This window comes from Podarcis liolepis, assembly GCF_965112155.1.
Source record: "Podarcis liolepis genome assembly, chromosome: W".
NCBI lineage: Eukaryota > Metazoa > Chordata > Lepidosauria > Squamata > Lacertidae > Podarcis > Podarcis liolepis.
In genome coordinates, this window is record NC_139568.1 from 37,560,559 (window position 1) to 37,575,492 (window position 14,934).

A 14,934-nucleotide genomic window follows, 5' to 3' on the forward strand; every position below is an offset into this window, starting at 1 on the left:
GGAGCCTCAGCTTCAGGATCTGTCCTTCCAGTGAGCACTCAGGGCTGATTTCCTTCAGAATGAAGAATAGGTTTGATCTTCTTGCAGTCCATGGGACTCTCAAGAGTTTCCTCCAGCACCATAATGGAAAAGCATCAATTCTTCGGCGATCAGCCTTCTTTATGGTCCAGCTCTCACTTCCATACATCACTACTGGGAAAACCATGGCTTTAACTATACGGACCTTTGTTGGCAAGGTGATGTCTCTGCTTTTTAAGATGCTGTCTAGGTTTGCCATCACCTTTCTCCCAAGGAGCAGGCGTCTTTTAATTTCGTGACTGCTGTCACCATCTGCAGTGATCATGGAGCCCAAGAAAGTGAAATCTCTCACTGCCTCCATTTCTTCCCCTTCTATTTGCCAGGAGGTGATGGGACCAGTGGCCATGATCTTCATTTTTTTGATGTTGAGCTTCAGACCATATTTTGTGCTCTCCTCTTTCACCCTCATTAAAAGGTTCTTTAATTTCTCCTCACTTCTGCCATCAAGGTTGTGCCATCTGCATATCTGAGGTTGTTGAAAAAAACCCCCACAATTTAAAAGGCTATCGAAACAGTTTAAAAACAGTTTTTTAAAAAAGAGGTCCTCTCTGCTGAGCAGCAGTCCTCATGGGCCTGTCAGGCCCCGCTCTAGGCCAGGTGGAGAGAGGCAGGAATGGGGCCCTCAGGCACTCAGCAGAGGAGTCCTCTGGTTGAAACCCAGATATCGCCCAGCCCTACTATTGCATAGCTCTGTCCAAGTGCTAAGTACTTTTATGCTGCTTTACAAATGTGTCCACCACCTAGTTGATTTGTGCAGTATATTTGCCTGTAAAATAAATATAAAGAAAGTAGTGGGGGTTATTGGGAATGTTTGATGTTTTATTGTGTTCTTTATCTGCAGGAAGCTGCCTAGAGTGGCTGGGGAAACCGAGTCAGATGGGCAGAGTACAAATAATAAAATTATGATTACTATTATTTGGTTACAAAGAACAGGAAGTAAGTGACACAGGGTGGCATCACTAGAAAGTTATCTGTGATTAAGCCAAGAGTAAATGCAAACATGGGAAAAGTGAGACCCACTAAAAACCACAGGCGGGAGAAGCCTGTGGATGTGGGTGAATACCTATACAGAAACTACTCAGGAATCGATTCAGGAATCTACTTTGACATGGCAAGCTGTGGAGAAGACGAGGGAGAAAGCTGTTGTTAAATCTCAAGTAACACAAGTGGAGAGAGCCCCAGCCTTACAGAGGCAATTTGATGAATATAAGCTGTTGCCTTTTACGATTGAATTTAGAGAAAGCTGTGAAGAGAATCAGAACTTACAGGGTTAAACAGTTCTGAGTGACGTCTCACATTCTGAGACGTGGTTATGTTCACATACGGGAGTGGTTTCTCTGTGTGTGAGTCTTTTTTCGGTTTGACCGAGAGGCGAAAGATGTGTGCTATTTCGCCGGGATGATTTAAGATGTTTTGCTACACGATTAAAGACTGTTGGAGATAAGCAACAAGCCTGCGTACAGTCTGATTTATTACCCACACACTGCAACAGTTTCTACCGCTGTGGAGACTCTGCTGAGACCAAGCTACGAGAGGGCTAGGCACGGGAACGCAGTGGCGCAGCAGAATGTGCCGGACGCCATCATAAAGCCACAGGTTATGGGAGGTCAGCCAAGCTTTGGAAGCTGTTGCCAAGTCGTGCTGGTGTGTGTGGGAGCCAGCTGGAGTCCTGCCTAATGTTTGAGGCAGCGGAGCTCGCTGGGGAGGATCTCATCTCCAGGACCGGGTGCCAGGAGGAGCGGCTGTTACGTGAGTAGGCTCAGCCCCGGGGAGGAAGGCAAATGGCTCAGCCCCAAGAACATGGCTTTGAGCTTAAGCTGCCATGTCAGAAACTGGATAGCCAAAATTGGCTGCAGTGGAGCTTTCAAGCAGAGCTGTTATTGGTGGGGGAGCAGCTGTGGGACGTTGTCGAGCCACCACCGAAGGCAGCTGGGAAAGCAGAGGCTAAGAGAGCTGCAGAGCAAAGTGAAGTTGAGAAGCGTGTGCTTGTTTTTTTGGCAGAGAATGTGGATGCTCATCTGGTGCCTGTTGTCCTGGGTGCAAGAAGGCCAGAGGCCGCTTGGCTAGCACTCCAAGAAGCTTGTGGAGCTGGAGTGGGAAGCAAGGGCCGAGAGGTGGCTGCATCCGAAGGGGAGAGGCAAGATGGCGCCGGCCACATTCTTGAGAGCCGATACACAGCTGGGAGGAGCTGTGAGCCCCCACAGGGGGGCAAAGGGACTGTTACTGCTGCTGCTGCTGCTACTGTTGCTGTTGCTGAGTCTGAGGGCTGTGTGGATGCTGCAACGTGTCTGTGTGAGGAGCCTGGGAAGAGGGCAAGTGCTGGGAGCCCTTTACCCACCATAGGGGGTACAGGAAAGCATCCTGGGAGCCTCGTGAGAAGAGGGGGGGCCAGGCCAGCAGAAGACACAGTTCAGGCTTTTTCCACTTGTCGATGTTTTGTCTGTGGGTCAGTCAACCATCTGCGTCGATCCTGTCCGCAGAGAGCCAGAGAGGCCGGGCAGGATGTCTCCAAGGTCGCTTCCCATGGCAGTCAGCCAGGTTCCCATGGCAGCCAGTCCAGGAGAGGAGGCCAGCGTGGGAAAGCGAAGGGAGGACGTGACTCAGGGAGTGAAGAAGGTTCTTATCACCTAGCTGCCTCCATGGCAACGCTACGGGACAACTCCAGTGAGGACAGAATGATGCGTTGGGTCATCGACTCAGGAGCCAGCCATCACCTGATGCCAGCGCCACCTAGTGGCGAAATGCTGAACTGCAGAGCTGTTTCAGCTGGGAAAACTGTTGTTTTTGCTGATGGATCACAGAGGCCTTTATCTAACGTGGGAAATGTGTTTGTTTCTTTTTTACAGGCGGAGCTGAAAGTCTGCGTTGTGCCAGAGATGCATTGTTGTCTTTTATCTGTACCTGCTCTTGTAAAGGAGGGTTATAAGGTTTGCTTTGAAAATGATGCTTGTTCCATTTCCAGGGGTGGGAGACAACTGGTCAGTGTTGCATGTCAGAACAACCTCTTTGTTCTGGAGACACCTCTGGAGGGTAAGGGAGATGCCGAGACAGCACAGGCGAAGTGTGCTAATGTTCCCATTCATGATTCTTGTGTTCACTTGTGGCACAGGAGAATGTCGCACAGCAGTTTGGAAGATGTCCAGAAGTTGCCCCAATGTACGAAAGGTTGCAAACTGAAAGCATGTGGTAAATCCCTGGTTTGTAGGGCATGCAGAAGGGCAAAGGTACAAAGGTGCAGTTATCCCAGAAGGGAGAGGGTAACCACAAAACCTTTTGAGCTTGTGCACACAGACCTTTGTGGGCCCATGCCAAGTCCGAGTCTGGGCGGGGCCAGGTATGTGCTGACGCTGATAGATGATTTTAGCCAGAATGGCTGGTTCTTCTCGCTGAAGCAGCGAAGCGAGGCAGCGCAACTGATTAAAGACTGGGTTGCGGCGGTGGAACTACAGTTCTCCACCAAGGTTCAGGGGTTCAAGAGCGACCGAGGTGCAGAGTTTACTGGGTCTGCTCTGCAGAGTTTTTTCAGCCAGAAGGGAATACGTCACAGGGTGACGGGTGCTACTTCTCCTCAGGAGAGGGGCGTGGCGGAGCACAAGAGTAGAATACTGGCTGCAGTTGCTGATGTTCTACTGTGTGACTCCGGTTTGCCTCAGAGTTTTTGGAGCGAAGCTTGGAGGGCAGCCAACTTTACGATGAATAGGTCCTATAACTCGGTTATAGGTGACACACCGTTTTTCTTGTTGCACCGGAAAAAACCGCAAGTGCATTTCTTCCGTGTGTTTGGTTGCGAAGCCTGGGTGCTTGTGCCAAAGGCTCAACGGAAGGAAGGTGATCCGAGGTTCCAGAAAATGATCTTCTGTGGATATGAGCCTGCGACAAAGGGGTGGAGGTTTGCATATCCAGAAGGTGATCAGACCAAGCTTCTGATCAGCAAGCATGTTGAGTTCTGTGAGCAGAATGGTTGGTCAAGACTCAATGAGGGTCCTGACGTTCTCTCAGAATGTCTGTCTGATTCTGAGGAGGAGGGAGAGCCAGAAGCTGAACCTGTTGCTGAGGACCAGGTCTCTGAACAGGGTCAAGAACAGGGTTGGGCATCTCCACAGGTTGTTAAAAGAGAGCCCAAGAGTGAGCCTTCGTCTCCTGTTAGCAAAGTGCAGAAAGCCCGAAGACGCAGTAAGTCAGAGGGGGAGTCTTCTGATGTAGGAGACACACTTGCTGGCCCCAGTGGGTCAGAAGGAGCACCTGAGACTGTGCTCAGACAATCCGCACGCACAACAAAGGGGGTGCCACCTGAGAGGTTTCAAGTCACCAGCGCGTGGGTTGATTTCGCGCAGTGCGAACCTGGGAGTTTTGAGGAGGTTCAACAGTTGCCTGAGACAGATGCCAGAAAGGGGCAAGAGGCAATGGGAAGGGAGTTGAACTCAAATAGGTCTGTAGATGTGTGTTCACAGTTTCCCTCAGGATGCGAGACGAGAGGGGGTGTGAAGAGAATCAGAACTTACAGGGTTAAACAGTTCTGAGTGACGTCTCACATTCTGAGGCGTGGTTATGTTCACATACGGGAGTGGTTTCTCTGTGTGTGAGTCTTTTTTCGGTTTGACCGAGAGGCGAAAGATGTGTGCTATTTCGCCGGGATGATTTAAGATGTTTTGCTACACGATTAAAGACTGTTGGAGATAAGCAACAAGCCTGCGTACAGTCTGATTTATTACCCACACACTGCAACAGTTTCTACCACTGCGGAGACTCTGCTGAGACCAAGCTACGAGAGGGCTAGGCACGGGAGCGCAGTGGCGCAGCAGAATGTGCCGGACGCCATCATAAAGCCACAAAAGCCAGATTTGGAGGGGTGGAGTCCCGCTTGGATTGGAGAAGGAAAGTTGGATAGATCCCCTTATGCAGGGATGTTCTGGCTTTTGGGATTTGGATTTGGGTCAGGGGGAGATTGGAGTTGTGGGGGCCTTTACCTTCGGATGGATTTTGAAACACGCTCTGAAATATCTCTTGGACTTTAGTTCTGACTATGGAGAATGGGCTGACCTGTCGAGAAGGAATAAAGACATTGTTAGGTTGGAGTTTCCCCGAGATCTACTCCTCAGAGCCAAAGGAAGGAAATTAAGAACAAGATCAGCAGAAGATAAGGTAAAGTGCATGTATAAATATGAAGAAGATCTGCAGAAGGGACATGGAAAAGAGTTAAGAGCCTCGGACAGAAGATCACCAGGTTGATGGACCATATGGAATTGATAGAAAGGACTGACAGAATCCGAGACCAGGGAGAAGAGACGGTGGAAGAAGATTGGAGAAAAGTTTAAAATTTATTTAGAGAAATATTGTAAAATTAATGAGTGTTAGAAAAATGTTGGAATGAAATTACATGGCTTTAGTAGAAACGTTATAAGGAGTTAAGTATAAATAAGTTTTAGGGTTTTAATGGTAAGATAAGGTTAAAATAAATTAAGACAATTAAATGACAGAAAACAGTGAAAGATGGAAAGGATTTGCTGAAATAATTAATAACTAGAACACAAAAAGGGAGGTGTGAGGAGGTCGATGAAACAAGTTAATGAAGGACAAAGATATGGAAATATTGGATGTGTTTTTAATTGTTTTTGCTTTTGTTTCTGTTTTGATGTATTGTGACTTGTGTTTTTTTATGTATTTTTACTTTTTCTCTTTCTCTCTCTTTTTTTTTACTTCTTTCGGTAATCTTTAAACTTTTAATAAATATTATTTTTAAAAAAGTGAAAGTGAAAATTTCACTAGCCTTTATCTGCTTTAATGTTTATTTGAGGTAAATATTTATATTTTATTAGAGAGAAATTTTGAATTGACTTAAAACAAGCCTATCCAAGAAGCAGAGAACAGTTTGCGTATTAAGGATCCATAGCTAAAGCTGAAGTTTGCGCATCCCATTTCTTGTGAGCTTGTGGAATTTATTTATCACTTCAAATTTCTAAACTGCTTCTCCTCTCCAAAAGGAAACTGGGGAGCTAACAACCATCAAACTGCTACATGTAAAAACCTGGAAGACATCAACTGAACCACAGGAAGCTATAGCTGTTAATGCATTCACTCTAAAACTTCCCTAAACTGCATTTCAAAGGCCTTGAGAAATAATAATAAAAAGTGTTAACAATCTTCCTGGGTGCAACTATAGTATGAGACTGCCCAATTTCCCCTGGGAACATAGGAGGGTTGTGCATATATTATCTTCAAGCATTGGCAGATTCCTTGTTCATTTTCTCGGTAGTGGTACTCGCCCTGTGGAACGCCCTCCCACAAGATGTTAACGGAAAAAACAACTACCAGACTTTTAGAAGACATCTGAAGGCAGCCCTCTTTAGGGAAGCTTTTGATGTTGAACAGACCACTGTATTTTAATACTTTGTTGGAAGCCGCCCAGAGTGGCTGGGGAAACCCAGCCAGATGGGCGGGGTGTAAATATTATTATTATTATTATTATTATTATTATTATTATTATTATTATTATTATTATTATTACAACCATTTTGGATTACAACCACGTCAAACCCGGAACCTGTTTTGGTTTACAACCAGACCTCCAGAACGGATTATGTTTGTAAACCAAGGTACCACTGTATTGGTAGTTCTTGTATGTACAAGTATGGGTTTGTGTATGGGAGCTTCTCCCTGAGATAACTTGGGAAGGGCTGTAGCTCAGTGGTGGACCATCTACTTTGAATTTATTTTATTTTTTTTTGAAATTTTTTATTGCGTTTCTTTTCCATTGGTTCACAACATCTGTTACACCACAGTAAACAAGAAACATTTTTATATATAAACAGATATAAAAAAAAGAAGAAAATAAAAATAAAGAAGAAAGAAAAAAGAGAGGAAAGAAGAAACAAAAGCAAGAAAGTTGGGTTACATATTATCTTTTCCAAGAGTTACTCTCTTATGGACCTCCTCACGTCCTCCCAACATTGCATTCTTTAACCTCACATTGTCAGCAATTTGTTACCTTATTTCTAAACTTACTGTACCTTTCAATTATTATGTAACCAACTTCAAAGTAAATTGTAATTCCATTTTAGTACCTTTATAATAAACATAATATATTTGTTTCAAATTTGTCTTATTTTTCTCTGTTAATATCTTACTTTATCATTTGCCTAATTAAATTGCAAGAGCATGGCATTTCAGGATCGTGCACATTTTTAACATTCAATCAACTTATAATACTTTTGTAGATAGTCCTTAAATTTTTTCCAGTCCTCCTCGACTTTTTCTTCGCTCAGATCTCGGATTCTGCCAGTCATTTCAGCCAGTTCCATATAGTCCATCATCTGTGTCTGCCAGTCCTCCAGCGTGGGTAAATCTTGTGTCTTCCAATGCTTTGCGATAAGAATTCTTGCTGCTGTGGTTGTGTACATAAACAAAGTTCTGTCCTTTTTTAACACCTTCCGGTCCACCATGCCCAGAAGGAAGGCCTCCAGTTTCTTGGGAAAGGTATATTTAAATACCTTTTTCAGTTCATTATATATCATTTCCCAGAAGGCCCTCACTTTCGGGCAGGTCCACCATAGGTGAAAAAAGGTCCCTTCTGCCTCTTTGCATTTCCAACATTTATTGTCAGACAAATGATATATCTTAGCTAGTTTGACTGGGGTCATGTACCACCGGTATACCATTTTCATAATGTTCTCTTTCAGGGCAGTACATGCCGTGAACTTCATACCGGTGTTCCATAACCTTTCCCAGTCCTCAGACATGATGTTATGTCCAACATCCTGTGCCCATTTTATCATGGCAGATTTAACTATTTCATCCTGTGTATTCCATTTAAGCAGCAAGTTATACATTCTCGAAAGTACCTTAGTCTTTGGTTCTAACAATTCCGTCTCCAATTTCGATTTTTCCACCTGGAAACCAACTTTTTTGTCCATTTTAAAAACCTCTTGAATTTGAGCATAGTGTAGCCAGTCTCGCACCTTGCCTTTTAGTTTATCCTGGCTCTGCAACTTCCAGTTATCTCCAGATCTCTCAATTAGTTCCCAATATTTTGGCCAGTAGGCCTCCATATTGGGCCTTTTTTTTAAAGCTTTAGCTTCCATCGGTGATAGCCACCTCGGGGTCTTACTTTCTAATAAGTCCTTGTACTTCAACCATACGGCAAAAATTGATTTTCTGACAATATGGTTTTTGAAAAGTTTATGAACTTTCGCCTTGTCATACCAGAGGTATGCATGCCAGCCAAAGAGATTGTCGAACCCTTCCAGATCTAGGACATCAGTGTTCTCCAACAAAAACCAATCCTTCAACCAACAGAAGGCTGCAGCTTCATAATACAACCTCAAGTCCGGCAGGGCAAATCCCCCTCTTTCCTTGGCATCAGTAAGTATTTTGAATTTTATTCGGGGCTTTTTGCCCTGCCAGACAAACCTAGATATATCCTTCTGCCATTTTCCAAAACACTCCACTCTGTCCACGATCTGAAGGGTCTGAAACAAAAATAACATTTTCGGCAAGACACACATCTTTATAGCTGCAATTCGACCTGACAAGGTAAGTTTAAGTCTTGACCAAATTTCCAAGTCCTTTTTAATTTCCAACCAGCATTTTTCATAATTATCTTTAAATAGGTTCAAGTTTTTGGTGGACAAGTGTACCCCCAAGTATTTCACTTTTTTAACCACACTTAATTCTGTTTCTTTCTGGTACCCATCTATTTCTGAAGATGTCAAATTCTTAACCAAAACCTTAGTTTTTTGTTTGTTCAACTTAAATCCCGCCACCCGACCAAAGTCCGAGATAAGTTCAAGTACTCTTTTTGTACTAGATTCTGGCTCCTGTAATGTTAAGACTAGGTCATCTGCAAAAGCTTTCAGTTTGTATTGTTTCACTCCGACCTCTATACCTTTCACCAACCGATCCTCTCTAATCATGTTCAGCAACACCTCCAGTACAGAAATAAATAACAGAGGAGATAGAGGGCACCCCTGTCGTGTCCCTTTTTCAATTTTAAGTTCCTCCGATACCACATTGTTCACTATCAGTTTGGCTTTTTGTTCTGAATAGATTGCATCTATTCCATTTTCAAACCCCCGCCCCACTCCCATCCCTTCCAAGTTCTTCTTCATGAACAGCCAAGAAATGTTGTCAAATGCTTTCTCCGCATCAATAAAGATTAGGGCCGCCCTTGTGTTCCTAATCCGCAAAAGTTCCAAAATGTCTATAATATTCCTGGTGTTATCAGACATATGTCTACCAGGGAGAAAGCCTGCTTGGTCCTTGTGAATTACTTCATTTAGTACTTTTTTAAGTCTACTTGCCAAAATGTCTGCAAATATTTTGTAATCCACGTTCAGGAGTGAGATGGGACGGTAGTTCTTGAGCTGAGTCTTTTCCAGTTCTGACTTAGGTATCAATGTGATAAATGCTTCTTTCCACGTTTCCGGTGCCCTCTTTCCCTCCATAATCTGGTTGCATACCTCCATCAAAGGTTGTATCAAGTAGTCCTTCAAAGTCTTATAGTATTTGGAGGTAAGCCCGTCTGGGCCTGGAGATTTACCAAGTTGCATATTCTGGATGGCACCTTCAATTTCCTGTTGAGTTATTTTGCAATTCAAGATTGATCTTTTATCTTCACTTATTTTTGATAATCCATTTGTCTTTAAAAAATTGTCTATTTCAGGTTCTTTCTGAGGCCCTTGTGCATAAAGATCTTTAAAATATCTGTGGAAGCATTTCCTAATTTCTTCTGGTTTCTGAACTATTCTTCCTTGAATCTCTAAATTTGTAACCGTGTTTAACTTTTGTCTTTTTTTCAGCTGCCAAGCTAGCAGCTTTCCACATTTGTTTGCTGATTCAAACGATCTCTGTTTCATTTGTTTGATTTTCCATTCTATCTCTTGATTAATCAGTTTCGAATATTGTGCTTGATGGAATTTAATTTCCCTCAGCACTTCCTTCGACTTAGGTTTGGTCCTCAATTTTCTCTCTCCTTCACTTATTTTCTCCAAAATTTTTTCCTTTTTTCCATTCCAGATTTTTTTCTTAATTGTATTCTGTTGTATCAGAAACCCCCTCATAACAGCTTTGCTTGCGTCCCAGATTGTTCTTTTCTCCACTGTAGTGTTCAAATTTATTTCAAAATAGTCCTTTAGAGTTTTTTGGGCCTTCTTCACAATCTCTTGGTCTCTTAACAAGGTGTCATTCATTCTCCATCTAAAGGATCCGGTTGGAATGAGTCTCAATTCCAGTTTCAAGGCGTTATGGTCGGAGCAGGTTTTTGGGCAGATTTCTACCTTTCTTGTTTTAGGTGCCAGCCCTCTAGATATCCAGATTTGGTCGATTCGTGTCCATGACAGGTGGGCCTCAGAATAGAATGTTCCTTCTTTACCTAAGGGGTTTCTTGTCCTCCATATATCAATCAAGTCCATATTGTCTGTCAATTCAAAAAAGGTTTTAGGAAGTCTGCCGTCTGTTGTTAGATTCTGGTTTTGAGATTTGTCCATGTTTGTTGAGACTACCCCATTCATGTCACCCATAAATATAATATTAGAATAGTCCAGGTAGTCCATCATAGTCTCATGCAGCTTCTTATAGAATTCTGATTTTCCATCATTTGGTGCGTAAATTCCCAATATCAAAATTTTTTCTCCTTGTGTTTGGATTTCGATTGCCAATATTCTTCCTTGGTCATCCTTAAATAGAAATTTTGGTGACAGGCTCTCCTTTGCATATATCACCACACCTCTTTTCTTGACTTTGTCCGAAGAGATAAATTCTTGGCCTAGTCTTTTATTAATTAGCACTTTCCTGTGGAGCCTAGGCACGTGTGTTTCTTGTAAACATATTATGTCCAATTGTTCTTTTTTTAAGATGTGGAAAATCCTCCTCCTTTTTTCCGGGGAATTCCCGCCATTTATGTTCCAACTAAGAAGCTGCAGAGACATCTTGTTCTAGAGTTGGTCCTAGAGTGGGGTGTCTTCCTTTTCCTCCGATCCCGAGGGCGTAAGCGTTGGCCCACCTCCAGGTGGTGCTGGTGTGGGCAAGGGTGGTAGCCAAGCTGCTCCTTTCTGTAGATCTTCCCCGTGGTCGTGCAGGAACTTTTGGTTGTCTTCAGTTGTTCTGATTTTAATCTTCCTTTCTTTGTAAGTAAAAGATAGTCCTTGTGGAAACTCCCACCTATAGGGTATTGCGTTGTATCTCAGCAATTTAGCTAGCTCTGAGTAGGTAGCTCTGAGTTCCAGTAGCTGTCTCGGGATATCTCTGTAGATCTCCACCCTTTTATCTTGTGTTTCTATTGCTTTTTTGAAATGAAGGCCTAGGATCTTATCTCTCTCCTCCTTTGATCTCAGAATTACTAAACAGTCTCTGGATCTGTCCTTCCTTGCCAATCTTCCCAGTCTGAATGCCGAGACAATTTTAAAATCTGTATCTTCCTTTATGCCCCAGAACTTGGAGAATTCTTGTGTCAAGTATCCAATCAGATCTCCTTTCTCAAGTTCTGGGATGCCTCTCAATTTAAGATTATTCTCACGATTTTTCAATTCCACCATTGACAGATAGGCTTGTTGTTCACCCACCTGCTTGTGCAGAGGCTTAACTTCTCCCTTTATCTCCTCGACCTCCTTCTGTAAAACTCCCACTTTCTGAATAGCTTCCCCAGCTAACTCACGATTTTCAGCTGTTGCTCCTTGCAGGTTTCCTATTGCTTGTGTATGCTGGGAAACTTGTTCAGTCAGTTTCTGGATCGAGGATGTCGCTTTATCTATTTTCAAAGACTGGTCATCCACCTTTTGGTTTAGCTTTGACAACTGATCCAATATTTGTTTCAAAACTGCGTCTGATCCACCTGCTGCCATATCTTCCTCAGTGGACTTCTCAGTCTTTTCAACTTCTGCCTTTTGCGTCACCAACACAGCTGGCACCGATGATCGGCGTCCCTGGGTCAGAGTTGTTTGTAAAAGTTGTGCTGGTTTTTTTTCCTTCTCTTTTTCCTTGGCCTCTTTAGTTTCCTTAGCTTTAGATGCTCTTGTTCTCCCTGCACCACTCATTACACATCTGTCAATGTTCAAGGTCAAACTGTCAATTATCTCATGGGAGAGACAGACCCATTTGTAAGCAGTCAGTAGGGAGGAAGTCAAAACAAAAAGTCAGTTCCCAGGTTTTTATAATTCCACAATCCTCTAGGGGGAGTGCCACCAAATTTCAGGAACAAAGAAAGAAGTTCTCCGCCATTAATATTTCAAATGACGCAATTCAGAAAAAGTACAACAGTTCCTGCATAGCCCAAAAGTTCACCAGAGCACTTTTTGTTTTAAACAAAGTTTCATAGAAGGTGCCTGCCACAATGTCACATCCACTCTGATACTGCTCAAAAGTATCAGTTTAGCTCCACAAATTTCAACAACAGTATCCTCTCTGGCAGTCCGATAATCTGGCTCTTTAAAATTACAGCCCTGCAAACAGGAGGAAAGTTCCAACTTATACTTAAAGCTCCTTTTAATTCGTTAGCAGTTCCTCTCTTCAATTTAAAAGAAAGACAACTTCATAAGCGCACGAAAGTTAAAACTTCCCAAAGTCCCTTTTGAAGTGCGTCCCGCTTTTCAAGTCCTTGCTTTGAACTTGTCAGCAATGCCGGGAGGCGGACTTCCCTTTATCGTCTCCCGGTTTCAGCCAAATTTTCAGCAGATTCTTTGCCAATCTAATGCCCCTTACTCACGGGTATGTTACTTGCAGCTTGATGTTGATTTTAGGAAGAAAGGTCAGCGCTCATCTGCAACAGCCGCGCGGCTTCACTTCCGCGGAAAGAGCGATGAACTCACAGCACCGCTCCCCCTCCTTCACTCCGGATCTCCTTACGGGGTCCCTTCTGTGATTTCGGGGTAGCTTCTGGTGCCCGCCGAGTCCCACGGCCACGGGCTCACTCTACCCGTGGTTTTTCTTTATGGGTCGTCGCTATGCCGCAGCGTACGACCCTTTTCCGCGGAGCCCCTCTTCAGAGAACGAAGAGGACCGCCATTACAGTTTCGCGCCGCCTCCGGAAGTCCTACTTTGAATTTAAACAGTCCCAGAGTCAGTTCTCAGTATCTCCAGGTAGGGCTGGGTGTTGTCCTCTGTAGGAAACCCTGGAGAGCTGGTGCCAGTCAGTGCAGACAATATTGTGTTAGATGGAACACAACGATCCAACAGGAGGCAATGATGGCCACCAAATCAGATGGCTTTAAAAGAGGTTTGGGCAAATTCAAGGAGCATAATGCCGTCAATGACTACTAGCTATGACAGCTATGCTCTGCCTCCATGGTTGGAGGCAATAATACTTCTGGATGCCAGTTTCTGGAAACAGCAGGAGGGGAGAGTGCAGTTGTGCTTGGGTGTTGCTTGTCAGTCTCCCACAGGCATCTGGTTGGCAACTGAGAACAGGGTGCTGGACTAGATGGGTGATTGGCCTGATATGTCAGGCTCATCTGTGTTCTTTTGTGTGGCTCGATATAAAGCAGCTTTCTATGTTGTTGAACTTTACTCAGAACATTTCTGTGTTCGTGTTTTCAAATAATTACAAATAATTATTTCTCTTTCTCTTTTTATTTTTGTGTTTATCTGCAGAATGGGTGCATGTCGTTGGTGCACCTCTGATGATTCAGTCGTCAACCTGCTAAAAAGTTATGCTTCCTCTACATTGCCTGCAAATGAATTTGCTTCAGCCAATAATGATCTCTGTTACTGCATAGAGTGTGTGGATGAGTACCATAAAGCAAAGGATGAGTTGCCATCCTTCCATGAGGTAATTTGCTTTGATTGATAGCCCACTATATCCTGGCTGTGTTGGGGCTGGCTGATGACAGAGACAGTCATAGCAGATTTGGGCAGGCAGAAGGCCAGTAGTTATTTGATAGCTTCAGGGGTGGGTAGCTTGATTCAGCTGGTGGTAGAGGTTGGTGGGGTTGCTCACCTGAAGTCGCAGTGATGTCATCAGGTGTCTCATTCCCCCCTCCCCTATGTGATGTGCAGCACTTTGAAGCAGCAGCAACAACAAAATATTGGGGGTGCCAAACAAATCTCTTCCTTACCTTCCTCCCGCCTGCTGAAATCTGCTTTGGGCTGTAAAGTGGGTGGTAGCCACCCTGGTGTATGATCCTAAGAACTGGCTTAAAATAAGATCTCCAATTAAAAAAAGACAGCCCACATGACTGCCCCCTGGAGAGCTGATGGTCAAGCAGAGCAGGCAATACTTGGATAAATGGGCCAGTGATACAAAGCTGGTTTATATGTAAGAAATAGGACCTGTAAAGGTGCCCTTAGGAATGTAAGCACTGCGCAGTTCCAGCTCACTTAGAATAATAATAATAATTTATTATTTATACCCCGCCCATCTGGCTGAGTTTCCCCAGCCACTCGGGGCAGCTCCCAATCGGATATTAAAAACACAATACAGCATTAAACATTAAAAACTTCCCTAAACAGGGCTGCCTTCAGATGTCTTTTCCTTGACCTCTGATGGGAGGGCGTTCCACAGGGCAGTCACCTCTACTGAGAAGGCCCTCTGCCTGGTTCCCTGTAACCTCACTTCTCACAGTGAGGGAACCGCCAGAAGGCCCTTGGCGTTGGATCTCAGTGTCCGGGCTGGAAACCCAGCCAGATGGGTGGGGTATAAATAATAAATTGTTGTTATTATTATTATCGCCCAGTCCTTCCCGGCTAGCTTTTATAAGCCAGGATGGGCAAGGATCCAGGAGACAGGTGGTTGGTTTCACTTGTCCAAGCAGCCTGTCCACATTCTCGGAGGTAACAGATTGGAATTGATCCCATATAACATGACTAGACAGAACTCTAGCACTCTCCCGCCCCGGCCCTGCTCCCACGGTGGAGTCTACCTCCTTCCGA

The 14,934-nt window shown here is 44.0% G+C and overlaps 1 protein-coding gene across 1 annotated transcript in view; it reads left to right on the forward strand.

Annotated features, from left to right (window-relative positions):
- Window positions 1-14,934, forward strand: part of LOC310697844 (putative helicase senataxin) — a gene marked incomplete at its 3' end in the record, with an annotated part of 269,703 nt that overhangs the window by 41,968 nt on the left and 212,801 nt on the right. Inside the window, exon 2 of the mRNA XM_083484468.1 lies at window positions 13,657-13,834. Within this exon, the coding sequence (XP_083340594.1) occupies window positions 13,658-13,834 (177 nt within the window). The 5' untranslated portion in view covers window position 13,657. The remainder of the gene's footprint in view (window positions 1-13,656; window positions 13,835-14,934) is intronic.